The following is a 26,829-nucleotide window of genomic DNA, read 5'->3' as shown; positions in this document are numbered from 1 at the left end:
ATCTCATTCCAGGCATGTTCGAATGAATGGGGGCTTCTGGTTTCCAGGCAAATGAGTGAATTATTTTTCACTTCCAGATTGTTTACCAGTTTCTTTTCACTATTAGCTGAAGTATAAGGCTTTCTTTTTCTCTTTTCTACAAAACTGAGGTGACCTGGGAATGCCTAAAGTTCACATTCTCCCATCAGTGAGTGTATGTGTTCAAGATATGCACTGTTCTCCCTATTAAACTCACACATTCTACTTCCTGTAGAAATACTGTAAGAAAAACCTGGCTTGTAAAATGGACATTCTCTGTAGAATTTTCTGTAGAATTCACGGGGCGCCTGGGTGGCGCAGTCGGTTAAGCGTCCGACTTCAGCCAGGTCACGATCTCACGGTCCGTGAGTTCGAGCCCTGCGTCAGGCTCTGGGCTGATGGCTCGGAGCCTGGAGCCTGTTTCCGATTCTGTGTCTCCCTCTCTCTCTGCCCCTCCCCCGTTCATGCTCTGTCTCTACTGTTCCAAAAATAAATAAAAAACGTTGAAAAAAAAAAAAGAATTCGATAGAATATTCTGTATGAATTTTCTGTTGAGAAAAGTTTTTGTATGTTCTACTCCATAAGCAAAGCGATCTGGCATGGAGGTCAGAAAGTCTCATTTCTCTGATGGTTTTACTCATTAGAGCAGGACATGCTTGGCTTTGTCCTAACATTGGCAAAGACAAACATCGATCCTGGTGGATACATGACATTTTCTATAACTATGTTCTTATAAAGCTTGAAGCATTTTCAAGACGTCACTAGAATGAAGTAGAATTTCAACATCATATTTGGTGATCAGTTCAACAAAAAGCAGTAGGTAACTATTCCATGTCAGGTAGGAATATTGGGTCCCTAGTTTCTCTGTCTTCCAAGAAGTCCATTGAAATTCTCAAATTTTGCCGTTAATGTTTTCTTGTAAAAGTATTTACCACAAAGTTTACTGTAAGTGTCATACTTGAAGCTCGGTTTTGTCTTGGACAGAGGTATTTATATATAGGTAAAAATGTGTCCCCAAGATGTAAAAGATATAAGTTGTTTCGTCTCCTGGGTATTTCTGTACGAATGAAGTCAAGGAGGCGATGAATGACCATGGCCTTGTGTGAACCCTGGGGCACACTGCTCACTGTTAGTTGTAAGTTATTTGGGGGAAATCTTGGCTGGTCCTGGAGCTACGCAACATTACTATATTTTATCAAACTTTGTAGCGTTGGATACAAAAACAATTTACTCCAAATACTGTCTTTACTGACTCTTCTTCTTGAAAAGCCACCCTGGAGAATCTCCCTGTCCCCATGGATTCAAACTGTGACCCAGTTGTCCAAGGCAGAACTAGAAAACAGTCATTTAAAACATATTGTGAAAATGGACATAAATCAAAAATTACGTTGAGGCAATATTTAGGAAAAGCTAATCAAGGTGAATGGGAGGTTGTGTTTACAAAAACTTTTAAGTAAAACTAAACCTAATTTCCTGCATAATGATTACATAGCCATGATAGCTATTAAATTACATAGCTATTAATACATAGCTATAATTTGATCTCCATTCACCATTAAAAAGTCCAGGACCTGTGGTTTGTTAGATATTTTTTGAAGTCAATGTTTTTTTTTAACATGAGGTAGCTTTCTAGCAGCATTTTGGGTGCTTTTACGCCAACACAGTGTGGTCTGGCATGATACCAGGTTTGGGCACAGGTGGGAGGCAAGAACTGGCTATGTAGGAAAACTGTATCTTGCTACAGGTAAAGATGGTCTTCTAGTTACAGTAATGGGGTAGGAGAGAAATATAGCAATTGGAGAATAAGCAGCACTCTTACGGGTAAGAGAATAGATATCTAATCTCACTACTGTACCAGTTCTCGTGAGTAACGGTGGTTAATTTTAATTTTCACTAAGCTATCAAGTACCAAAATTTAGAAACTCAATTCTAATTTCCTAGATGCTCCTAAACGATTGGTTCGGTACTCTGTTATCATTTGGTTGGTTTACTCATATTAGTTTCTTCTGTGAAGAGTCTTTTGTAGGAAATAAGAAAGCAAGAAGTAACAAAAAATAGATTTGATGCACAAGGTACAATAGGCATTAAACAGGTGCTAATTTCTGACGTCCAAACACATCAACATCATGTGAAGCAAACCTGTGGTCTCACACTTGATTTTTAAACATCTCATTTTTTTAAAATTCCAAACTCATTATAGCTGGAGCTGTTCTACACGACTCAATTTGGGCAAAGTCAATACATATGGCACTACAGACACATTGATACTTTCTATGAATAGGTTCTAATGGAATTCAAAGTATTCTCTCGATTTTACTAGAATGAAGTAAAATTTCAGCAAAAAGTAAAACCATAGTTACTCGCTTGAATACAATCCATCCTTACGAGGTAAATGTACGAATACCTGTGTTTCCTTGGTGTTCAAGTGGCAATTCTCGATACTTTGCTATTTTTGTATGTTTAGGCTTCTCTTCTTAGCCGTTAAAAAACTCATTATGATTTCACCCAGAATAATGATTTTTCTCATAAAAATATTCCTGTGGTTAACTAACTGTTCATTTTGATTAAATTTAAAACTCCTCTGGATGAAACCTTCTATTTTGCATTGACGAGACATGTAGAAGGAATCTTTTCTATTTCCAGAGATTTTAAAGAACATTCAAACTTTTGCTCTTGGAGTTTGGAATGCTTTTTTGGACTCAGTGGGAATTTGCCTGCCTCAATGTAATTACTCTTTTTGAGTATAAAAGCAGGTCTGTCCGGGAATGTAGATTTGGACCTCAAAATTGCTTATGGAGGAATTTTTCGCTTCCTCGTTTTTAAAACTAGTTTGGTCCAAAAGTTAGTTTGAAGCCAGTATGAATTATATTCAAATTTGTACTTTTTATGAGATGAATATGTGTAAAAATATGATTTGGCTATTTAGAGAAATTTTTTTGCATTTTTCTCTTTAATGAAAAAGAAATAAAAAAGGAAGACATTAAGGGTTGAAGACAGGGTTGAAATGGAAAGATTATGGCCATTCCCAAAGTTAGTTGCACATTGAAATCACCTGAGATTTTTAAAAAGTACCGAGAATATCACCCCGTGGTATTCTAATGTAATCCATATGAGGCGCCATCTTGGTAAAGGCATTCTGAAAAGCCTTCCGGGTGTTTCTGATGTGCAGTTAAGTTTGGGAGCCACTATCCTAGGGAATATGAGGAGCAAAATGTAAAGTTGAAAGCACCGGGTCTTTCAGAGGGAGCTTAGCCTTGAGGCCTTTGATACCTGATTAGAATTAACAGAACTGAAAGGTTACAAGGACTTTTAACTCTTATTGGAATTTAGCTGATTTTGATTGGAATCTGGGCTGATTTTGGATCCCAGGATCCCATTCAAGAGTTGACCAATGGTTCTATGTTTTCGTGTGTATGTTTTCCTTTGAGTCCTGTAGAATTTTTACCAGGGCCAAAGGATTTTTTTAAATGGAAATTCTGGTACTGTAGGTCTTAAACCACTAATGAGACTGAAACAGTAGTGATAGGTGTTTGGAGTTCAAACCTGGGTTATTTCTATTTTGATACAGACGCAGTCATTTACATGTATGGCAAGAAAGTAGAGCTTTCTGCTCCCTCCACCCTGGTTTTTTGTAGCACCCGTATCCCTAGAAGATGTTCCTGGAGAGAGGCCTGAAGCCCTCGAGGATTTTGGTAAACAGCACCCTGGCTGGGTGTCTAAGAATCAGCTTCTGATCAATCGGCAGTGGTGGGTGTAAGGTTTCTGTGCTGAGTTCAAGACCAAAGGGCTCAGACACGGTAAAGCTGTCCGATACTTGTTGAAAACAGAAGGGAGGAAAGGTAGAGGATTTCTGGGCAGATTTCATGCGAGTGGGTGAGACAGTCCAAGGCTGACCCCACGTCAATATAACAGTCTCTGAATGCCGGACGGTGGACTGGATGCTGCAAAAAGTCCAAAGAAATGAGAGTGGATCTTCACTCCTCTGTTTGAAAAGACTTCACAGCCCCTTTGCTGAGTAGGAAAAAGCATCACAAGTGATGATCGGTAGATCTGATGCGCCTTTTTATGGTATTAGGCATGAACCACGTGAGACAGATATGAAAACAAATCAATGTGAACAAGCGAAAAGTTTACAAGAAGAAGTCCTTTTACGCCGGGGTGATTACTGTGTTGGGGGACCATTGGCAAGGATGGGGGTTCCAGGGAAGGAGAGGTGCGGGCCGATGAGTTTAGTAAACAGTGGGCCCGGGTTCATTTTATCGTTACCTGCAGCACATCACGCTGACTTCCAGGAGGTCCCCAGGGGCCACGAAGATGCTGACCTAGGACAGACTGACCCGGGGCATTTTTTGGACAGAAGTGATGCTGACCCCATCAGACCTTGGGCAGTCTTTCACGGACCCCAGCCTGAGGACATACCCCACGCCGCGGGCAATGCGAACGCCTTTCAAAGAGCGTCCTCCCCCCGCCCCCACCCTGCCTGTTTGTGACTCTGTGTCACAGAAGCAGCTGTGAGCCCAGGTTAAGACTCTGGAATTCACATGGCTCTCTTTGTTGTTTCTGGCCCAGGTCTGCTGACCCCTGAACGCTTGCTGGTTAATAGGTCTCTCTTTACACTGTCAGGGTTCAGAAACCCGTCACCAGGTCCCTCAGGAGCCTGGGAGAAACGACTGTTGGGGCAATGGTTCTTTAGCTTTCTGTTAGACAAAGGCCCGCTTGACATTTGATTTCACTGGGAATATAGCCTCCTGTCATGATTCTACAATTAGTATACACTAACCAGTCTCGGGCAAGGCATCGCTTTAGGAAAAGTATTACTTGTGATCGTAAGGAAACTGAGTGAGAGGTTTATTTCTTCCAGATAGAGTTGTGTGTGTCTGATTCTTAAGTTAAAAGAAAGATATCTTCAGAAGGCTCCATATCCATCCCCTCGGGCAGTCACTGCAAAAGTGGGGTAGACCTCATACGTCGTATATGCTGCTAAGTCTTGTCCAAGGGTCACCGCTTGCTTGAGCTGGGCCGCGGACACAGGTGCACTTGCGTTAGGGACAGCGTATCCTGGAGAAGGAGGCAGAGAGAGCTTCAGCGAAGGCATCCGGGTGTCCTCCCTTTTGGTCAACTGTCTTCTTTTTGGGATATGAAAGTCTGACGTCACTTAAAGCCAAAAGTTTAATACGCCCCTCTAAAAAAGTGAACTCCTGGGGCACCCGGGTGGCTCAGTCGGTTACGCGTCCGACTTGGGCTCGGGTCTTGACCTCGCGGTGTGTGAGCTCAAGTCCCGCGCCAGGCTGTCTGCTGTCAGCCCAGAGCCTGGATCCTCTGTCCAGGATCCTGGACAAGGGGGATCCTCTGTCCCCCTTCCCTCTGCCCCTCCCCCACTCTCTCTCTCTCTCTCTCTCTCACAAATCCACATTAAAAAAAATTAAAAAGGGAACTCAGGAGACATAATATCTAGACTCAGTGACTTAGGGGACAGTGTTCCTCGAAGTGAGGTCAACCGTGTGTGCCCGATCCACTTCATGCTTGCAGAATCGGAAACACCAGAGTCGAGTCCGAGAAACAGAAACTTAACAGGATGCTGAGTTAATTACACTTGAGACTTGGGTCTTTATCAGAGGGGCGCAGAATTTACAAAGGAGGAGAGGTGATTGAGAGGTTGGCAGGCTGGAGGAGTGGGGGCTCTGTGGGTCTGATTTTGTGCCCCCACCCCCATCTAAGTGAAATGTTAAAAACTCATTGCTTTTGCCCAAGAAGGACGTATAGGGAGTAGGTAGACCGGTAGAAAAAATACTGAGCGTTTTCGTGTATTTCTACGTAGCACCGTAAAAGCAAATACATGGACTGTTTACATTTAGACCCGACCGTGAAGGGCAAAGATCATCTTGCCTCACCAGCAAGCTGTCTAGAGGCCACGATGCTTGTCCTCACCCTCAGACAACTAAGGGGTTTGAGTGGTGAGGAGGCCATCACGGGCAGTCACATTAATATCACGTCTGGCTGATTGACATCCACGTTCAGAGAAAAGGGCCTAACAGCTATTACCTAAAAGCAATGTTTCCCTGTTAACGTTTTAGATCAAAATTAAACCGTATCTGAGACGACCCAAAAAGTGTGCAGGTGACAAGAAAAAGGGAAAAATATACTTAAGCAACAAACGGGGACCTGAAAAAAAAGAAAAAGAAAAGAAAAAGAAAAAGCCCATTTGGTTTATGTGCCGTGGCCGTCATCCCAACCCCAGACACATTGATTTCTTTCTGGTGGCTTCTCAGGAAGTGGTGGCAGGAAACTGGCTGGACTGTTTTTTTAAAAATTATATCCACTCCTTGGCTTGAACACTTTGGCCAGTAATGCTGACTAAGGCACGACTGAGGTTCGGTCTGTTTTCCAACGAGATGAGAAATGTGTTACCGATTACTTCCCTGACTTTGGAAATAGTATTTCTAAATAAGTGAGTAAGAAATACACATGTGTGAAGAGAGCGTGTGCATGTGTGCGTGCATGTGTGTGGTGTAGATTCTCTTTTAGGGATTTTGAATTGTCTTCTTCAACTTGGCTAATTTCCCAAGTGCAAGAGTATTTGGAATTTAAACAGATTCTTCCCTTGTGACCCATTATTCTTTGCTTGACTCCACAGCAAAGTTATAAGAGAGGCTCTCAGATTCTCAGGCGTCCCCAAGACAACTCTCATGCCCTAAATATTTTTTACTTCTTGTGGGAGCAAACAGAAGTGAGGACAAGAGCAAACGTTCTTAGGTAAAAGCAAATCTTTTGCCATGTGCAACTAGAAAATTCTGACAGTGGCTCATTTGTTTTTACAGTACATTATTTAAGTGGCTTTGGGGTGCAGCTGTCCACAAGACAGGGGCTGAACCTTCTCCCAGAACCGAGAAGCCATGGCACAGGACCCCCAGGAGACTGACATGTCAACACCCTGTTGTGTGGGAAGCGAGCACGGGCCTGATGGCCCCGGCGCAGCCCCAGGGACCTGCCCTGGGCATTGGCAGCTGTGGTCTTGGCAACCTCGTGGGGGCACGCCACACGTCTTCTCCACGTTCTACAGAACAAAGCTGGCATTGAGGTCACATTCACCGGTTGCAACCTTGCTTGCCAGAATGCAAAACACATTCGCAACTTTTGAGAAACAAAAGAAAATCAGAATGGGCCCAGGTGTTATGTTCGTGAGCAACAGACAGTTCTCATGCCTGTACGTGCCCAATATACGAATGAATGCGTGGGTTGACAGAAATGCCCTATTTCTGGGTCCAGTCAGATCTCTTAATTTGTTTTAAGGGAGGTATGCCAATGCAGTGACTCATGACCAATTTCTTCAAAAGAAATGAACTTTTATTTGCTAAAACTGAACGGAGTTACTCAACCTAACTGTTAAGGAAAAATTTCCAGAACAAATTTGTCGTCTGGTGTCTTTGAATCTCTAGAGGGTTCACTTTTTAATTGTTAGCATTGGTTGTAGGTACATAACGAATGGGGAAAAGTCTTTTAAATGTGACCCTGGAGGCGTGTCGATGTACAGACAGGCTTTATTCTGAGCAAACAGTGCGCTCCAGACCAAAATTACGGAGCAGATAAAATGAGGGCTGATTATCCACATATTGAAAGGATCTCGATCTGTCTCTGACTCTCTCTTGCACACAGAGTTTTTGACTTAAAATAACTTAAGAAATGCGTGGTCTACACGATTCTTCCAGAAAGCAAAGCAATGAAAGTCAAGTTGAGTTGAAGATGAGAAAAGTGCAGATACTCCAAGGGCTCCTTAAAAGCCAGTTGACCTTGGCCAAATTACTTCATCATCCCTGTCCTTGGTTCCTTCAGCTCACAATGGGCATTATGCCACAACCTACCTCTTGCGGGGGCCTGAGCGTCACTGATATAACATAAAGCATGTGGAGCATTTAGGCGAGCACTTGGCGTGCCCTGAGCGTTCGAGTGAACATCAACTCTTAATAGGCAGTTCCGACCTCTCTCACTAAAAGTGAAAACCCAAGCCGACCAGATGCAGAGGCTGGCTCTTTCGAGATCACGCTGCTACTCAAGCTGAGCCGAGCCTCGCTCCCGCTCCTCCCCCCCTCCCCCCTCACTCCTCTCTGTCCTACCTGGATGGTTCACTCACCTGGAGAGTGTCTTTGGTCACAGATGGTGTAAGTCAGATTTCTTGTGGGTGGGGGTCATAAAGAGCTCTAAGGGTCCATGGCCCCAAGGGAGGGTTTCCCAAACACGCTGGGTGGGCTGCCGTGTCCGGCACAATTTTCCGTACCTGGGAAAGCAGCGGTGGCTGCGGGGGCGGTGGGGGCCTCGGCCCCGTCGGTGGGGATGCCCAGGGTGTGGAGGGTGTGCTCTGCCGCGTAGGTCTTGGCTTCGTCCACGTAGGCACTTAGCTTCGGAGGCGTGAAGGGGTGGCTGCAAGACATATCCAGTCGGGGTAGGCATTTAAATTTGGGGCGCTGAGGGCTGAGATGGGAGCAAAGCTCTGTCGCTGTTAGTGTTTGCAGATGAGTGGGTAGTGGGGTTTTGTGTGCGTGGTTTTCATTCTCCTTGCATTTAAGACTTTACGTGTGTGTGTGTGTGTGTGTGTGTGTGCAGGGAGATTTGTGACCTGACCCAGGACCTCAGCGGTGGATACGACATTCCTGGGGCACACGCCTAACACACCGCATGGCTGTTCTACTGCGCATGTGAACCAGGAAAGTTCCTAAAACGTGCAGAGACGCGGGCTTGAGGCGGGGATACCCACTCCCAGAGAGGATCTTTAATCCAAAATTTAGGTGACCGCGCACGGTGTCATGATGTACAACGTGGCGATTTCCCATGGTTCAGCCTGAACGCTGCACAGGTAAAAGACGGGCGACAGTTTTCATTTCCGTTACATTTTACATCTGCAGTTTCTCATTGGTGGATGATGCTATGCAGTCTTCATCGTCTGTTTGAAACGTGGGGCCTTTGAGAGGCTGGCACCTCTATCCCCCTATACGACTGGACGTTTGCATTTAATGAAAATTGAGTAGGCAGTAGACTGAAATATTTAGCTTATATAGATAGTGACAACGTAGGGGCACCTGAGTTGCCTAGTGGGTTCAGTGTCCAAATCTTGACGTCGGCTCAGGTCGTGATCTCACAGTTCGTGGGATCAAGCCCCGTGTCAGGCTCTGTGCTGACCACATGGAGCCTGCTTGGGATTCTCTCTCTCTCTCTCTCTCTCTCTCTCTCGCTCTCTTTCTGCCCCTCTCCTGCTCACGCACACCTTCTGTCTCTCTCAAAATAAATAAACATTTTCAAAAAAAGATAGTGACAAAATACACTCAATTTACTGGAGACTCTTACTCTAAAAATCTTAGAAAATTAGGAATTTGGAGATGTTACGCACATGGCAGGATTCTGGCTGGCCAGGGCAGGAATGGTTATTTTGTATAAGAATAGTTGCCGTTGATCTTGTCCAATGGCCGAGTGCAGCTGATATACCGGTTGTCCCCAGTTATTTTTCTGACAAATTTCTTCTAATATCTATGAGAGTTAAAACAAAAAAAAAGTGATTTTCCTTCCAATTGTCGTATTTGCACTATTTCATCAGCTTTCAGGGTTTTAAACTCTAATCTTCAGTGTTGAAGCTAATGTAAGAAAATATAAAATGCCACATGGTTTAATGACTCATACAATTTTAAGACGAACTCAACTTGAACTCCATTTAAAATGTTACATCTATTAATTCACAAAAATCGTTTCACGCCATTTATTCTAATATGCTTTTAGTTCAGTCCATTAGACGTAACTTTTTCTTCTTCTTTTTTTTTTTTTACCCATAGCTTAATTCTATGATTTGTTGGATGTATTTATTCCATTAAAGAAAAACTGACATTTCAGCACTGTGTGGCTGGATTTCCTCATTACCCTCAATCCTTCTGTCTACAGCGGTTTAGAGAAAATAACCTAAGAATATATTCCTACTTCATGTCGTTTGTCATAGGGTTTTAACTTTACATTTTCGTAAAAATCAAGGTAAAAAGTTTAATGGGTTACTAGTTACTGGGATTACAACTGCTGACTGTACGGGACAGTCCTTGTCTCTCTGCTCCTGGTGGGCGTTCGTGACTCCACCGTGGAACTGTTAAGGTTCCAACTCTGTTGGTTTGGGTTGGCACAGCCTTCAGTGTCTAAGCTGTAGTTGTAGAGATTCAGAGACAAATTAAAGAACTTTCGTTAGTTGCTAGAGATGGTTCCTCACATATTACTATAAACCACGACCAACTTCTGATCTGGGTTGAATACAAGAAGGAGAGATTGTCCCTTACGCTATGACAGCTCATAGAACTATGACATGGAATTTATAACAATTACTATTTTTTATTTTCTTAAAAGCTTTCCAAGTATCTTAGTTCTTTAATAAGGTGCCTTGTTTTAAATTTTAACCCAAGATAGATTGGATGACAAGCTTTAGTGTTTTCTGAGCAAGGCTTCATCATGATTTTATTACAATTAATTTTATTACAATTAATTGGCTTATGTGTCAGCTGTCTCTTACTGGATTGCCATATGAGTTTTGATGGCAAAGACCGTATTGTATTCTCTTTTCCATCCCCAGCACCTAACGCAATACGTGGTGCGTGATACATGGCCAATAAATGGCTTTTGAATAAACAAATGGTTGCTGCTTACCACTCTGATAGGCATCTTTATTTTTAATGGCCTGGGTCAGGATAGCAGCAACCTTAGATGAGCTAATGTGGATGTGTAAGACAACCATCAATCCGGCAAAAATAGTACTCAGGATGAGCTGTGAGAAAACCAAGTTTTCCATTTGCTTGCAATCATAAGGCCTACTTCCATTAACTTGGGGGCTTATACCTTTGGGCCTGGAGTAGGAATGTTTCCTTTAGGGTCCACAGACTGTACCTCTGAACAACCGGTTACTGGTTCCTTAGCCAGTGTCTCTACAGGGAGACCATCAGAGGTACTGCACACCCACGGGCTAAGGGTTAACACATCCTGTTTTGTTTTATTTTTACCCCTGTTAATCCATTTTCCATACTGGAACAGCTTTTATAACTTTTAATTTTCCAATAATAAAAACCACAGCCTCAAGCAGAAACATGGAGCTGTGGAATGAGAGCATTAAAAATTCCCCATAATCACTGCCCAACTATAATTATTGTAGCAGACTTAATTGGATAGGAGTGATGGCATCTCATAGTTAATATGGGTAATGATATCACCATCGGCAGCATGGTTTTTATCTCTTAAACATAGTGTTTCTGGGGCGTCTGGGTGGCTCAGTAGGTTAAGTGTCCAACTTTGGCTCAGGTCACGATCTCACGGTTTGTGGGTTCAAACCTGCATCGGGCTCTGTGCTGATAGCTCAGAGCTTGGAGCCTGCTTTGGATTCTGTGTCTCCTTCTCTCCCTGCCCCTCTCCCACTCACCTCTGTCTCTCTCTCTCTCTCTCTCTCTCTCTCATTCTCTCTCTGTCTCAAAAATAAATAAACATTAAAGAACCCCACAGTGTTTCCAATAAAGGATGTCCTTTATTGGCACATAAGAGTGGTCTATTCATTCCGTGTCACAAATACTTTCCATTAGCCTACTCCCACACAGTAGGCATTTATTTTGAGTCAGGGTCTTTGCTGCACTTTATTTGCATTTAAGGTATTGGTTAATAATTCTTAGTAGGATCTTCGTTTTCCAGTTGTTCAGATTATTTAGGGTGTCAAACTTCATTTTTAAGAAGAAGAGTGAAATGGGACAGTGACACTCAATGGCGGGGCATTCTCTCATTGTGTTGATTGGCCACTTTATCTATGTAAACAAAACAAAACGAGCAGTGGCCCAAGTAGGGATCAAGTCAAATCATTTGACAAAAGGTGTACGAAGGTCTTTGGCCTAACTTAAGGAAACTATCTCCGGAATAACATTACCTACCTGGGGAGCAAGTTTAATTCCCTGGGGTTTTAAAGTGACAGGATTCATTGGGGTGAGCTCCATCCCAGGTAAAAGGTCGTAGAGTTTGTCTTCTGTCTTGTCTCCCTTGACCTGGTATCCACGACCCAGGCCTGTGTAGGTCAAATAGCCACGGCCACCTAGTCTTCTTACTCCCGCAGCCCCTACAGGTACATTCATGTAAATTTCTAGGAATGTAAGAAGGCATTAAACTGAATCAAACCACCAGAAAATCACCCTGAATCTTACTGAAATGGAAAAGTTAGCCCAAGTCCCATTGATTACCGCCCTGACGATGCACAGAAAACTCTAGGATTCTGATGTAATGAAACTCAACAAAAGGTAGGAGTCGCCACAGGTGTGTTTTTGTGTTTTCTTTTTGACTGGGGAAGAAAGCAATCCTATCAAAGCTATCATCACTAAGTACAAGAGCAACTTTAAAACTTTGGTACAGAGAAAAATTTTGCAACTTCTGTCTGCAGTTAACCTTTTGTTGATATTTTTCTATAGGCTAATAAATGTTGGGAAGGCATTTATTTCAAGATCCCAGCGTGTTATGACCACATGTATTAAAATAAGAGTTGCATTTTTATCTTCAATCAGGAAATCAGAAATGAATTCTAGCTTCCCCAATAGTTCCGTCCCCAGTGATCAGTCGGGAAATGGAACATTGAGAAAACGGTTTTTAAGTTCACTATTTTCTGTTTCATGGCCTGTCAATGTGAGGCTTAAATTCCCATTGAGTTTCATTAATAGATTCCTTTTGATTTTTTGTTTTGCTGTGTTGCCACTTTGATTTCCTACTGATGGCATAAAGTTGATAAAAAAATTAAATTGATTACCCTTCATCCATGAATCTCATTCATTGATTTCCTTTCTTGTTATAAGGTATTTTTTTTCCCTTGGAGTGGAGTTTGTTTTTTTCCTACATTACAACTGGTTGCCAATTTATATTTAACGTATGCATTATTTAATAATATGATTTCAGATTACAAATGTATAATATTTTAATGACATAATTTGTCACCACATAGATTATACCGGAGGAAAACCTGATGATTTCTTTAGCATTATAATCTTGGATAGAGTGATTTTATGATGATTATGGAAATTTTAAGGCTGTTGAAGACTAGAGATCTTAGGATGGCCAACTCAGTTTTCCTGAAAAATAGTAAAAAACAGTAAGAGGATAGTTTCCACAGTAATCTGACATGCCCCTTTACTTCTAACTAAAACCCAAGGATGGGATTTAAATACACAGTTTGTTGTCAAGTTGCCCAGAATGGTTTTATATTTGGAAGACAGAACTGGGATTCTTTTGGCATTAACTACATCCTAACAGGACCATTCTGATGGATCCCATTAGGCAGAGACAAACTAGTTTACTAGAAATTAAAAAAAAAAATGCTTTCCTTTTCATCTATCTTGCTTGAACTGAGCCCAGAACACTGCTTGAACATTTGGAACTCTTATAGGATTACATAGGAAAGATTTATCATTTAGTAGTCAGTCTTTTTTCTATTTGGACCTTACTATTTAGCTCCCCATATCCTGGAGAAATAAGTTGATTTCCTCACTAGTGTGGCTTTTTAGAAGGCATAGTGCATAATCCTGGGAGGAGGTCAAATGAAAGCATGGCATGTGTCTCTTAGAACATGTTTATGATAATTTGATTTATATACGAATAGGCCCCTGAGTCGCCCTCAAAGGCACATGTGCCTTGACGTGTTTTTGCTATTTGACATAACTGGTTTTCATTGGCCCATCCTTGCTTTCATTTGTAAGTTTTCTAATGAGTCACAAATGACTGCAATATGGTGGTGGTCCAATGATAAGGGAGAAGCTAACTATTTAGTCTGTACAAACTTTATGCACCCATGCGAAGACCAAATGTATGCATTAGACTCCTTTGTGCTATGTCCTGACCAAGTTTTTCCAATAACCAGTTGTAATGTGAAAAAAGATTTTTATGAAAGGACAACTATTGATATAATAATATTTGATTTTTCATGAACAATTTTCCAGTCCTTTTCTCCCGGTGGACCCATCCAATTTGTCTAAGGCTATTGCAATACAAATCATTTGAAATTGTAGAGTTATTCCAGGGCAAGAGCTGATGAGCATTACCTCTAACAGAAGGGGCTCGGATAATGGCCCTGTTGCCAAGATGTCCTTTAGTGGCTGGGAAATGAAGGCTGGGAATTGCTGTATAGGCCTGAGGGGCATAGAAGACAGGAGCTCCAAGGTAGGTTGTGGCGGGATCGTAAACATGGCCCAAAGAGTAGGTGTAATCTCCTTGCAGCATGGCGCCCCTTCCGCCCGTGCCTCGGGTGTACCTAACGTAACTGTCCTTGTCCACTGGTTTGGCTAGGGTCACTTCAATGGGGGAACCATCTAGCACCTGTTGTAGAGAGCAAAGAAGAAACAACATCAGAAGATATAAAGGCAACCCAGTGCGGCTGAGCCCTAGTCTCCTGAGCGTTAGTCAATTTGCTGCTCTGTTCGCTGTTTCGCTTACACATATCTTGTCTCTTTATCGGTTCACGTTTGTGGGTCAGTTGAGTTTTCCTGAGTTGGTACGTTGCACATAATACGCACCAGGTTTCACAGTGACAAACTGATCACTGTCTGCTGACATATGGGTTATAAATTATGCGAATACAGTCATTGCAACAGAGAGTTATGTGATAGTTTTATGAGATACATATGTTTTAAATTACATGTTATGCAATTCTAAGAAATTTTAGGTTAATAATGGGTGGAACGTAATCTTTACTACTTAGCACAGCACAAAGAAGGTGAAAGGAAACCAATAAGGAAATCTTATTGGTTGTTAGCACGTTGGCACGGGTAGCCTAGTCAGGTCGTTCCAGCTGCCAGCCAGTTAAATAGCTTACTTCTTCTTTTTTTAACGTTTTGTTTATTTTTGAGAGAGAGAGAGAGACAGTGAGAGCCTGACCGGGGGAGGGGCAGAGAAAGGAGGACAGAGGATCCAAAGCGGGCTCTGCACTGACACGCTGATCATAGTGAGCCTGACGTGGGGCTTGAACTCACGAAACGTGAGATCATGACCTGAGCCGAAGTTGGATGCTCAAATGACTGAGCCACCCAGGTGCCCCTAAATGGCTTACTTCGTAGAGCGGCTACACAACAGGTAAGTTTTTACTAGAAAAGAAAAGAGACTTAAAAATGGGGCCTTACTCAGGGAAGAGGGATCAAGGAGGCCACTGTACTTTCCCCCCAGGTACCCGTGAAGCAACCTTTTGATCTGTTGCACAGCTGGGAACTGGCAGAGAAGCCAGGGGAAGCACCGTGATTTCTCAAGTCATGCACTTCTTAAAATGTGTCCTCAAGAATTATTGGGGTGGTGTTTGCTTCTGCCCCAAGTTTCTAACATTTTGCAAACAGATCCCGACGTGGAAGATAATGGATGTGTGTAGATCTATGTGTGCCACTCACTTTTCTCTCTTGCTTGCCAACACGAGACAAAGATGGCTCTCAACAAATGCTTGACGGATTGACGTATTTCTTATCAATGGGACAAGGTGTTGCGTGGAAGCATTTGTAGCTTCCTCTGAATAAGAATGTTGTGAGCCTCTATTTTTTATAAAGAAAAGGAATGATACGAAGTGTTCATGCAAGGATTCTCTGTCATAGCAGCTCGCCATTTGGTGAGAGCCTCAGTCCATTCTGGGGTCATTGAGGTTGGCCGGACAAAGTTGTGCTTCTTGGTTGTTGTGACCATTTTGGTCAGCCTTGGGGCAACTTGTTCTTAGTTTCCTATATCTGCCCTACTTTTTAGCAGCAAGAGCCAGTCTTGAATATGTTAGTTGGAATATACTGAGAGAGAATCCTGATGATATTCACCTATCTTTACAATGGTGTTGATATAATTAGAAGCAACAGATCAGAGTATCAAAGGAAGGGGGTGGTCTTGGTAATAAGATTCTTTATCTTCAGTCCTGTCTTGAGGAAGGTGAGAGAGACCCAAATAGGTCTCTGCTTATAGACCTTCCTATCAAGAGATATTTTTAATGGAATGATTCTTTACTGCAAAGTCAGGTTCCATATTGTAATAGAATTTGTGCTTCATTGTCCCCGTAGGTGTGGTTTAAAAAATTTTTTTTAACATTTATTTATTTTTGAGAGAGAAAGAGAGAGAGCATGGGTGGGGGAGGGGAACAGAGAGAGGAGGACAGATTATCTGAAGCAGGCTCCAGGCTCTGAGCTGTCAGCACAGAGACTGATGTGGGGCTTGAACTCCTGCACTGTGAGATCATGGCCTGAGCCAAAGTCAGATGCTTAACCGACTGAGCCACCCAGGCGCCCCTTGAGTGTTTTAAACCCAGTATTGTCTTTTAGTGATTTGCTCTAGACGTTTCAAGAGCTAGGGTGATACATTATTCATTGGTATATTCCCAAGCCCCGAAAAATTCCTTACACATCAGAGACATCCACAAGTATTTCTAGAATAGAGAACCACATGCAAAGCTCAGTTCATCCCCTTTCTCTCTAAATAGGTTTCCTTTCCTGGCTTCCCCCACAGTATCATCCTGATCCCCCATATTGAAAACCAGCCAATGGCTCCTGCTCACTCCGACATCCAATCAGTTCCTGGATGTTTTCAATTCATGCCCCATAGCCCTACATGGAGATTTCTCCTACTTTCCTTTCCCGCCCTCCATCAAGCCCTTATTCAAAATGAGAGAGAGAGAATGGGGGAGGGAAGGGCAGCGAAAGGAGAGAGAGAGAGAGAGAGAGAGAGAGTGTGTGAGCAGGGAAGGGAAAGAGAGAGGGGGAGACACAGAATCCAAAGCAGGCTCCAGGCACTGAGCTGTCAGCACAGAGCCCGACGCGGGGCTTGAACTCACAAACTGCGAGATCATGACCTGAGCTGGAGTTGGACGCTCAACTGGCTGAGCCACCCAGGTGCCCCAAAGGGTTTTAATGTTTTTTGCATTGGTAAGTAAATATTATATTGGTTTCTATTTACAAGTCAGGAGAAAGGACTTAGAAACTAGCTTCTTCCTGGACCTTATTCTTGGCCAGGTGAAGAGACCCAAAGCCTTCCAGAGTAGGGAGATCAAAACTCTGAGGGCAGACTGACAGCAGTGAACTTGACATCTTTTCTGGTCATCAGCCTCCAAAATACTGCACTACTGAGGTGATAATCTCTCAAAGTTATGACAGAAAGTTGCACCTGAGAAAAACACCTTGAAATAACCTACGCCAATACTCCAATCCCCCACTTGGGAAGGAAGTTGAGGGGCGGTGACTTGTTCAAATCAGCCCAAATTAGAGACAGGGCTGGACACAGGAGTCACATCTCCATGGTGTTTTCTGTCGCTGACTCTTCTGTTCATCTTCAATGGATCGAGGCAGTCATGTTAGAGGTAGAGAAAGCCTGAGTGACACAGACTTGTGGGATCGTTCTTTTGAACAAAATTTCCACACCAAACTTGGGTGGAACTTGTGTGTGTGTGTGTGTGTGTGTGTGTGTGTGTGTGTGCACGCACATTGTCCTATATTACCTTTCCATTTAAAGCTTTCATTGCCTCAACTGCATCCTCTCGACTGCTGAAGTGCACAAAAGCATAGTCGCGGATTTTCTTTACCCTCTCCACAGCACCTGTAAACAGAGAGAAAGTAGCCCCATTAGCAACCTTGAGACAACACCGAGAATGGTACATTTTAGCATTTGGCTTCCAAGAGTATTTGATTTTTTTTTTTTTGAGACTTATTATTTAGGTTAAGTTCTCCTTGAGAATGTTTGCTATGTCCAGGTTTACAATTGTACACATTCAGTAGCAGCTTTTGTTTGTAATTTTTTTATATCACCTATATTCTTCCATATTATTATAGATTTGTGTTTTCCACTTCCTAGATTATAAGACCTTTAAGAGTAGAAGCATTATCTTATTTTGTCTCTATATAATGTAAACAATAGTAACTTATACTTGGTAAAATAGTTTTTCAATTGTTTTGAACTATTGGTCATCCTATAAATATATATTTAGGCGATTACCTTATAAAATTTTATGGCTTTTCCCCCAGACAAATATTTTATTTCTTTTGATTTATGTAGTACAACTTTAGAATTAGGAGAGACTTTAGCAATGCTTTACTTTAAGCTTTTAGAGATTCACTTGACCTTGGGTGCCTGGGTGGCTCAGTCGGTTAAGTGTCCAACTCTTAGTTTTGGCTCAGATCACGATCTTGCAGTTTGTGGGTTCGAGCCCCGCATCAGGCTTTGTGCTGACAGTGTTGAGCCTGCTTGGGATTCTCTCTCTCTGTCTCTCTCTTCCCTTCCCCCCTTGCTCTCTGTCTCTCAAAATAAATAAACTTAAAAATATTAAAAAAAAATAAAAATTCACTTGACCTTAATTTATTTTTAACTTAAAGATTAGGAATCTAAGGTTCTAACAAGGAAGGTGAACTTGTAAGGGTTCACACAGCTAGGAACTGGAACTCTGATCTCTTACCTGCTTCTCTGATAGTCTTTTGATAAAAAAAAAAAGGTAGTTTCTGAAAGAACATTTGAAAACCAAGACAGTTCTTTCCCTGCTGTTCATAATATCTACATGTTGGAAACAATGTAGATATCCAAGAATTCTCCCTTGAGGGACATCTTTTACAGAAGCACTCCTATGTCCAAAAGGATCATATATGAGGACATTAGCTCTCACTGTTGTGGTAGCAAAACTAAAACAACTTAAAGTCCATTCTCCTGAGAGTGATTAAATCTGGTACTTCATACCAAATGAAATAAGTCTTTAGGGGCGCCTGGGTGGCTCAGTTGGTTAAGCGTCCAGCTCTTGGTTTCGGCTCAGGTCATGATCCCGCAGTTTGCAGGATGGAGCCCGCATCCCACTGTCTGTGCTGACGGTGTGGAGGCTGCTTGGGATTCTCTGTGTCTCCCTTTCTCTCTGCCCCTCCCCCAACCCTCTCTCTCAAACAAATAAAAAAAAAAAAGAAATGAGTCTTTAAAGAGAAAAGATAGACCTATGTATGCTTACACGGAAAGATTTAAGAACTATTGTGAAATTCAAAAATTTGTAAAATAGTAAGTATAATTTTGTAACATTTATGTTTTCAAAATCCCAACCCATGTATATGTACAGAGAAATATGGATACACACACACACACACACACACACACACACACACACACAGAGAAAGAGAGCTGGAAACCAAACTGTTAATACAGGTTATGTAAGGAATGGGGAGAAAATTTGCAGAGAATGAAGGGGACTTTCACATGTTAATTTATATTCTTTGGCATTATACAAACATGTGCAATGTTTATTTCTATTGTTTGTGTAATAAAAAAATAACAAATTGACCTGACCTATTTTAATGTAGAGAGACTGCTGCAGGTGCTAATGGCAACATGAAAATAAAAAAGAAAGAAACGTTTTACCAACACGGTTGAACTTTATATTTTACCTTGATTATGAACATGTTGTTAGAGAATATTGTTGCCTACTCAGTTTTAAAAATAGAAGTTTCGGGGCGCCTGGGTGGCTCAGTCAGTTAAGCGTGTGACTTTGGCTCAGGCCATGATCTTGCGGTTCGTGAGTTCGAGCCCCACGTCGGGCTCTGTGCTGACAGCTCGGAGTCTGGAGCCCGCTTCAGAGTCTGTGTCTCCCTCTCTCTGCCCCTTCCCCACTTGCACTCTGTCTCTCAAAAATAAATAAACATTAAAAAATTTTTTAAATAGAAGTTTCACCTAGAGTGAAGGTAAAATGGAAACTTCTTTGACATTAACTTGTTAGTAGTTTAGTGTGACAACTGTCCTCTTTTAGTGACACTCACGTGGGTGTGTCTTGAGAGATGTGGTTTCTTCTCCTCTCGTAAGTTCCCAGACATCACATAGGATGGGACACTTTCCCAGGGGGGCCCAGAAGAGGACATGAGGGTTCTCCTTTTGTCGCCTCCCTATCAAAGCTCAGTCATCTATCCTGTCAGATTCAAGGTCACAAAGACAGTTAGACGTTTTACTCTGCCACGTGGTTCAACGGCTGTATGTTATCTTCTTTTGGAACAATGGTAGAGCTGTATTGTCAGGATGATGTAAAACCATCGTGGCCCTCTCTCTTCCCTCTGCATCCGGCACTTGACTTCTTCTGGCAAAGGGTGTAGAGAGCAGAATTGTCCGGCTCGGCGGAGAACGTACGTAAAGGCAATTGAGACCATGAAGCATGGGACACGTAATTCCCTGAATTTCCAGCACACTGTCTTCATTCCTCCAGGGTCGGGGAGGGTAATTTTCATGACGTAACCCCATGGCTTGTCCTGGTGACTGAGAAGTCAAAGGTGGGCCGATAAGGACCTCTGTCTGTCCAGTCTTTGCCCTGTGCGTTCTCCAGTCCTGTCCTTCATCTAGGCTCCACTAGACTGGTAGCCCCCCGAGAACGAGATCTCCTTTGGGGCCATCTCGGTACTGTCTTCACCTAGGTCCTACCTCCTCCCTTGTGTACAGAGGATGCTCTATAAACAGACATGGGATGAACGAATATTACTAGTCAATTCGCACGCCAACTTCCGTTGTTCCTATTAGTTAGGTGGCATTTCAGATGACAATGGATCTAAATGTCCTCAAATTCTGTTCGTAGACAAGGAAACAGACTGGCATTTTTGAGCAATACTTTTCAGCTACACCTGATCTTGGAAATGTTACTGTATGAAAAGGTAGCCCCGTGAAACAAATTTGAGCGTGTGAGCTTGGTTTTCTCTGCAATGGTATTGACCATCTGGCTTATTATCGTATGCCCCTTCTTTAGTGTAGAGGAGTTTGTTTACTGATTGATCGTCATTTGGCAGAGGGTGGAGGAAAACAAAATGCCCGTGGTCATCGTCAGCAATGGTGAAAAGACTCTGAAGTCCTAATACGGGGAATTAGAAAAATAGCACTCTGAAGAGCAGCACATCGAGTACCTGAAGAGAAACACACCTGGGATCCCAAGGAGGATTATCAGAGGGGTGTGGTTCTCCAAGTGTGGTCTTCTGACCAGCAAGTATCAGCCTAGGTCCACCCCGGACCCATGACTCAGAAACCATGGGGCGGGGGAGTGGGGATGGGGCGAGGTGGCCAGCAGTCTGTTTTCACAAGCCCCTCCTGCGGATTCTGACGCTAAACTGTTTTAGAGAAATCAGATTTTGTAGAATGACTATAATTGGAATTTCCGCGCATACCCTTAGGCTACGCTGGGGAAGAACGTACATTTTCAGCCCCAGTTCCTGTTCTGATTGTCATTGATCTCTCTGAGTGGCAGTACAATATTTCCAGGCTAATCGGGGTTAAAACAAGACGGTCGAATATTTGCCAGGAATATTCGGGCTTTTCCGAGGGACCCAAACTTTAAATAGGATTTTTAAAGTGTTATTTTCCTGTTTCTCCCCATATATTTTCCGAGAGAAGTACAAACACACCCTTTCCACTGGAAAATAAACCAGTTCAGCTCTGACTTTTTATTCCTAATACAGCAGATGTCTGCTAGTTATCCATCCCGTATAATTCATATTCTCTTGTGGAGTGCCAAGAAGCCGCCACACATCATTATAGAGCCCTGAGTTGTGCCATCAGAGGGAGAGAGGTGGAGAGGGAGAGAGCGCTAGCATTTATTATCTTCATTATAACTAGTAGGACAAAAAAGCAAACAAAAAAAGGTCGTGTTTTAATTAGATCAAAAAATACCATGTACAGCTATCATCACCGTCCATTTCTAGAACCGTCTTATGAACCCCGACTGAAACGCTGTGTCTATGAAATAATTATTTCTGAATCCTTTGTCCCCTGTCCCTGGGTAACCACCATTCTGCACTCTGTCTCTACGAATGTGACGACTTTAGGCACCTCATATAACTGGCATCAGATGGCGTACGTCCTTTTGACTGTCTTGTTTCACTGGGATAAGGTCTCCGAGGTTCATTCAAGTTGCGCGTTTCAACACTCCCGTATGGTTTAGGTCTGAGTGTTGTTCCGCTGCTGGTAATCGTACGTTCGTTAGTACCCAGCGTGTAGTTTTCCACAGAGGCGGCACCAGTTTTGTATTTCCAGCTACAGGGCACATGGTTCTAATTGCCCCACAAACTCCCCAATGTTTCTGTGTCTTCTTCTTGTTCGATTACTACTGCTACTCTTGCTATCTTGGGAGGCAGGAAATGGCTTTGGATTACATTTTCCTGGTGCATAGCGAGGGATGTTGAGCATCTTTTAATGGGCTTATGGGCTATGTGTATGTGGTAATTGGACAATAGCGTTTTGTGGACAAGTATATAGTTGAAGTTTTACTTGTCTTAATTTTTAGCTGTTGACTTATTGGCGCACTTGATATACTTGGGATGTTGATCCTTTACCGGCTATATTGTTTGCGGGTGTCTTCTCTTATTCTGTGGGTTGCTTTTGCAGTGTTGAAAGTGTCCCTTGATGCGCTTTTTCATTTGTATATAGTTCATTTAATCTATTTTTCTTTGTCGCCTCTACTTTTAATACCATCCAAGAATTTATTGCCACATCCAATGTCCATGAAGCTTTGCCCTGTATGTTCCTCTAGTGTTTTTATAATACTAGCTTTGTTTTGATCAGTCTCTGATCCCTTTTGATTTAACTTTATATCTCATATCAATCCAGTCCAACTGTGTTATTTGCATGTGGACGTGCCATTCTCTCAATACAATTTATTGAAAAGATTGGGAAAAAAAGTATTGAATAAAAATAAGAAGGTCGGAAGTCAACACAAAGCGGGAGCAGCATCTACACACGCATGTCTCATTCCTCTGCCCACAAATGCGTCAACTTTCGTACCTCAGCTCACGCTTTACTCCTCTTAAACACGAGTCTCTCTGCACCACAAGGGCGGGCTGTCATTGCTGTTATTCTTCTGGAGTATCTTGAACTCCTCCCACACACACCTCACACCTGTTCACTCCTCCCACAGTGCCTGGCACATAGGAGCTACTGAAGTAATGACAGTTGAATGAATGAGTGAATGAATGCAGTAAGGATGGGGCATGGAGGTCACAGAGTTGTGAAGAACATGGTCTTGGCCAGACCTGGACTCTAATCTGGGATTTGCCCCTTGCAAGTTGTATGACCCTGAGCATGCTACTTAACAGCTCTGGGTTCTGGTTTTCTCATTTTTACGATGGGAGTGACAGAGTAACCTATATCCTGGAGTCATGGTGCTGAATAAATGACACGTGCTGGGAAAGTGCCCGTGGCAATGCCTGGAGCATAAGTGAGCAGTCAGCAGCCAGCCACTTGCAGTCTCTATGTTAGTAATGGACTCACAGCTGGGGGCATGGGGCCACACCATTACACTAGAATGGCAGGAAGTTGGCAGAGTTCCCAAAGGCTGGCAAACAAAGAATCTGGTGAATCTTTCAACAGCGAGAAGTGGCATCCTTACTAATTATCTTCGGAACAAATCATCAGCTCATTCTATCACACCTGACATGGCACCCAGAGTTGGCAACAGGAACACACGAGGGGAACGTTCTCCAGCCGACTTAACATGATGGCACCATGGCTCATGCTTATCAACAAAGCAGAGAATTACTACCTGGAGACAGAAACATTTTAATTTATGGAAAGGTGTCCCCACGGTGATAAACTTAGCCAGAGCGTGTCCCAAAACATGCTAATTCCACAAGATGAGTAGCCAAAAAAAACGAGATCTGTACTCCAAAAATTTGGGAAATGAGGCATCCTACATCTCTTCTTTTGGATACTTTCAAAGCATATTAGAAGGTTAAGGACTCTGATAAGTCCCACAATGAAAAAAAAAATCTGTCCGATGTTGGTGAAATTGTTGTTTACAAATTTATTTGACCATGGGTCTCTTTTATCAGAAGCATCTACTAACAGTCCATAGAATTAATGTTCCACAGAGCTGGCTTTGGGAAATGATTATTTGGACATTGTTTCGTGAGATGTTTTACTGTCTCACTGTTATAGTTCCCATATGAGAAAAAAGTGATAAGGACTGAATCTCATGGTTCAGTTCCTTCCTCCTCCTCTTCACCCAAATGAGTCTCCTAGAATTAATTCTTGCCTCCCTCCTTATGTACCTAAAGTCACAATCATGTTGCATTAGACCAGTGGTCCTCCACTTGGGGCAATTTTTCCCTCCAGGGTAAATGTCTGGGGACATTTTTGATTATTACAGCTTGCGACTGGCATCTAGTGGATAGAGGTGTGGGATGCTGTTAAAATTCCTGTAATGTGCAGGACAGAGTCCCATGACCAAGAATTATATGGCCTAAACCATCAAGAGTACTGAGGCCGAGAAGCCCTGCCTCAGATCCAGAGTTATGGCCATGCATTCATCAACACAGTCAATATTTAGTGAGTGTCTACTATGACCTGGCACAGAGATAAGGGCTGAGGAGACAATAGAAGCTAAAAAACTCTCTTGGAATTTATAGTTTAGTGAAGGCAATGTGTGTTAATTAAGGCATCACACAGATAATTGTAAAATTATAATGTTGATCAATGTTATGGACCACATGCCCCTATTTTCTGATCCAAGGTTGAAATATGGTGTTTGTCGTCCTCACGCAGTTATGAGAGTGCCACACGAAGCCGGCCCTGTTTAAAGTTATGGGAAGTCATCTCAAGCCTAAGTGTTTTCAGAGCACATTTCAAAACAGTCATCTTGTATGGTATTTCCCACCTGGTTTAATATTGTTGAATTCTTTCTCAATCATCTCTTCAGAAGTAGACAGCATCAGGTTTCTCACATACAGGATTTTCACCGAAGACATTGTGTCTTCGTCAACTTCTACTTCTGGTTCTGCCCAGTCTACTGCGATAGGATGTCCCCAGAGCTGAATTCTTCCTGCTCAAAAGGATCACAGGTATGATTAGTTATATAGAAACCAGGACAATGCCATCTCGGTTCACGGAGATGGCCTTTTAACTTCAGCAGCTGCTTATGGTCTTGACTGAGCACGAAGACAAATATTAAAAGAGGTGGATACTGATTTCAAGAAACAGTCCAAATAAATGGAAGAGCTGACTAGAAGGGACTTCTGTGTGACAGATGGTTTACAGTGATAATTGCATACAAAGGGAACCGGGATGTGGTTTGGAATGGGGCAGAAGTGAGACCACGATGGGCAGGTTTGGGTCTTTGAACAGCTCTCACGGGGAAAGTAAGTCTTTGAAAGTGAGATGGCAGAAGAAGAGAAGAGAAACAATGGATTTAGGGCTTGGACATAGAGTCTGACTTCACGAAGCATTAAGGGCATTAGGGAGTATGTCTGCTGCTTCTAGAATCTGCGTGACCAGGTGCCACCACCGAGCAGTCTAAAAACCCGTGGTGTGTGGGCAGGAGTGAGCAGGGCTCAGGCAACCCTGGTTTGTTCTCTGTCCCTTATGCTTGGTCAGGGCTCCAATCATCTGTGTTCATGCCTAGTTCTCTGGCTGCACACGGGCAACTTGGGAATTGGCAGAAACATTCTTGATCCCGATTGAGAAGACAAAGAGTAATGGAAGGGTCTATGATGAGAAACCGAACTCTTTTTAAAGGGGTAGTTGTTCCCCATGACTACGTATATTTTTGTATTTCTACCGTTGCAATTTATTGAGTGTCTTGCACTATATACTGTGTTTTCCATATGCTACCTTGGTTCCCGCTCACAGTAACTCTCTGGGGGAGGGGAGTGACTGTCTCGATTTTACAGAAGAGGAAATGAGCTTTAGAGGGATGACTAACTTGCCCAGACCCACTTCACTTCTTCATGGCTCCTTTGTGTTTTGGGGTTACCCAGCCCTGGACCCCTACACAGGGCAGAGCCCAGCTGAAGTGATAGGGGGTCAACTCAACTTCTAAATTTGATTGGAAGTCTGGTGTGTTTTTTATTAGTTGTTTAGGAACAAGCTACAGCCTGGAAGCAATAAAAAGCTTGAGAGAACACAATCAGAAATTTTCAGTGTTGGTAAGGGTTCAGTTGTTCAATTATTATTCCACATGGGAGGCAATTATTTTCAATCAAAAGGCATCTTTTTTTTCTTTGGAAAGCAGTTAGTGAAACCATCTGTGGCACTGACTCCCTGAAACCCGAACAAAAAAGAGACACGTTTACATGAGCTAGCTAATCCCAGAGGGGCTGGTTCTTGTGGGACCCCAGTGGCTAGCTACCTGCCCTGCATCCCAGGGGATAGTTTTCTTCATCCCTCTCTTCCCTCTTCTTCCCTCTGCTCCCTTCTATTCCTTCCCCTTCCTTTTCCTTTCACTCCTTTTGCTTTGTTTTCCTTCCCTTTCTTTTCTGTGTTTTACATAGTCTTTGCTGACTGTCCTAGCCCAAGATCCCCCTGGTTTCTGTAGCTGAGGGCTTCTCAGCGTTGGCCTCAGACTGTAAGGGCCTTGAGAAATACCCAACCTGAGTCCCACTCATTGTTGAGCTGGACCCAGTTCCTTTCCACTTGCAACACTGGACTGTTAAGTTTTCAGAATTGTGTGAGCCAGTGGATGCCATCTTGGTGGTTTGAAATCAGCCACAGTGGGACTGTTAATACCATGGGAATCTACACATACTACAAGGCAGGACTTTGGATTTTCTCTGGGAGTTGCCTGTTAAAGATTGACCAGCTCAGGGGCGCCTGGGTGGCTCAGTTGGTTGAGCATCTGACTCTTGATTTCAGCTTGGGTTATGATTTCACAATTCGTGAGATCAAGCCCTGCATTGGCTTCCACCCTGTTAGTGCTATTAGCTTGGGGACTCTCTCTCCCCGCACCCCCCCTCTCTCTCTGCCCCTTCTCTGCTTGCACTCTTTCTCTCTCTCTCAAAATAAATAAACCTAAGTAAAAAAAAAAAGATTGACCAGCTCATCACTGACCCCAGGACTCTCCTTCCCAAATTT

General features: G+C 42.8%; 1 protein-coding gene across 3 annotated transcripts in view; it reads right to left on the bottom strand.

Annotated features, from left to right (window-relative positions):
* Positions 1-2,283: 2,283 nt before the first annotated feature.
* A1CF (APOBEC1 complementation factor) overlaps positions 2,284-26,829 on the bottom strand; it is a 77,925-nt gene continuing 53,379 nt past the window's right edge. Inside the window, exons 5-11 of one of the 3 annotated variants that reach the window (XM_040454220.1) lie at positions 24,638-24,802; positions 17,492-17,589; positions 14,088-14,361; positions 11,943-12,148; positions 9,398-9,534; positions 8,291-8,433; positions 2,284-5,076 (exon numbers count right to left, since the gene is read on the bottom strand). In XM_040454220.1, the coding sequence (XP_040310154.1) occupies positions 4,925-5,076; positions 8,291-8,433; positions 9,398-9,534; positions 11,943-12,148; positions 14,088-14,361; positions 17,492-17,589; positions 24,638-24,802 (1,175 nt within the window). In that variant the 3' untranslated portion in view covers positions 2,284-4,924. The remainder of the gene's footprint in view (positions 5,077-8,290; positions 8,434-9,397; positions 9,535-11,942; positions 12,149-14,087; positions 14,362-17,491; positions 17,590-24,637; positions 24,803-26,829) is intronic. The other 2 variants (XM_040454219.1, XM_040454221.1) reach the window with 2 other exon arrangements.

The sequence above is a fragment of the Herpailurus yagouaroundi genome, unplaced genomic scaffold, assembly GCF_014898765.1.
Source record: "Herpailurus yagouaroundi ecotype Mexico unplaced genomic scaffold, PumYag 211, whole genome shotgun sequence".
In the NCBI taxonomy this organism is placed as follows: domain Eukaryota; kingdom Metazoa; phylum Chordata; class Mammalia; order Carnivora; family Felidae; genus Herpailurus; species Herpailurus yagouaroundi.
This window is presented reverse-complemented; position numbering and strand designations above follow the sequence as displayed.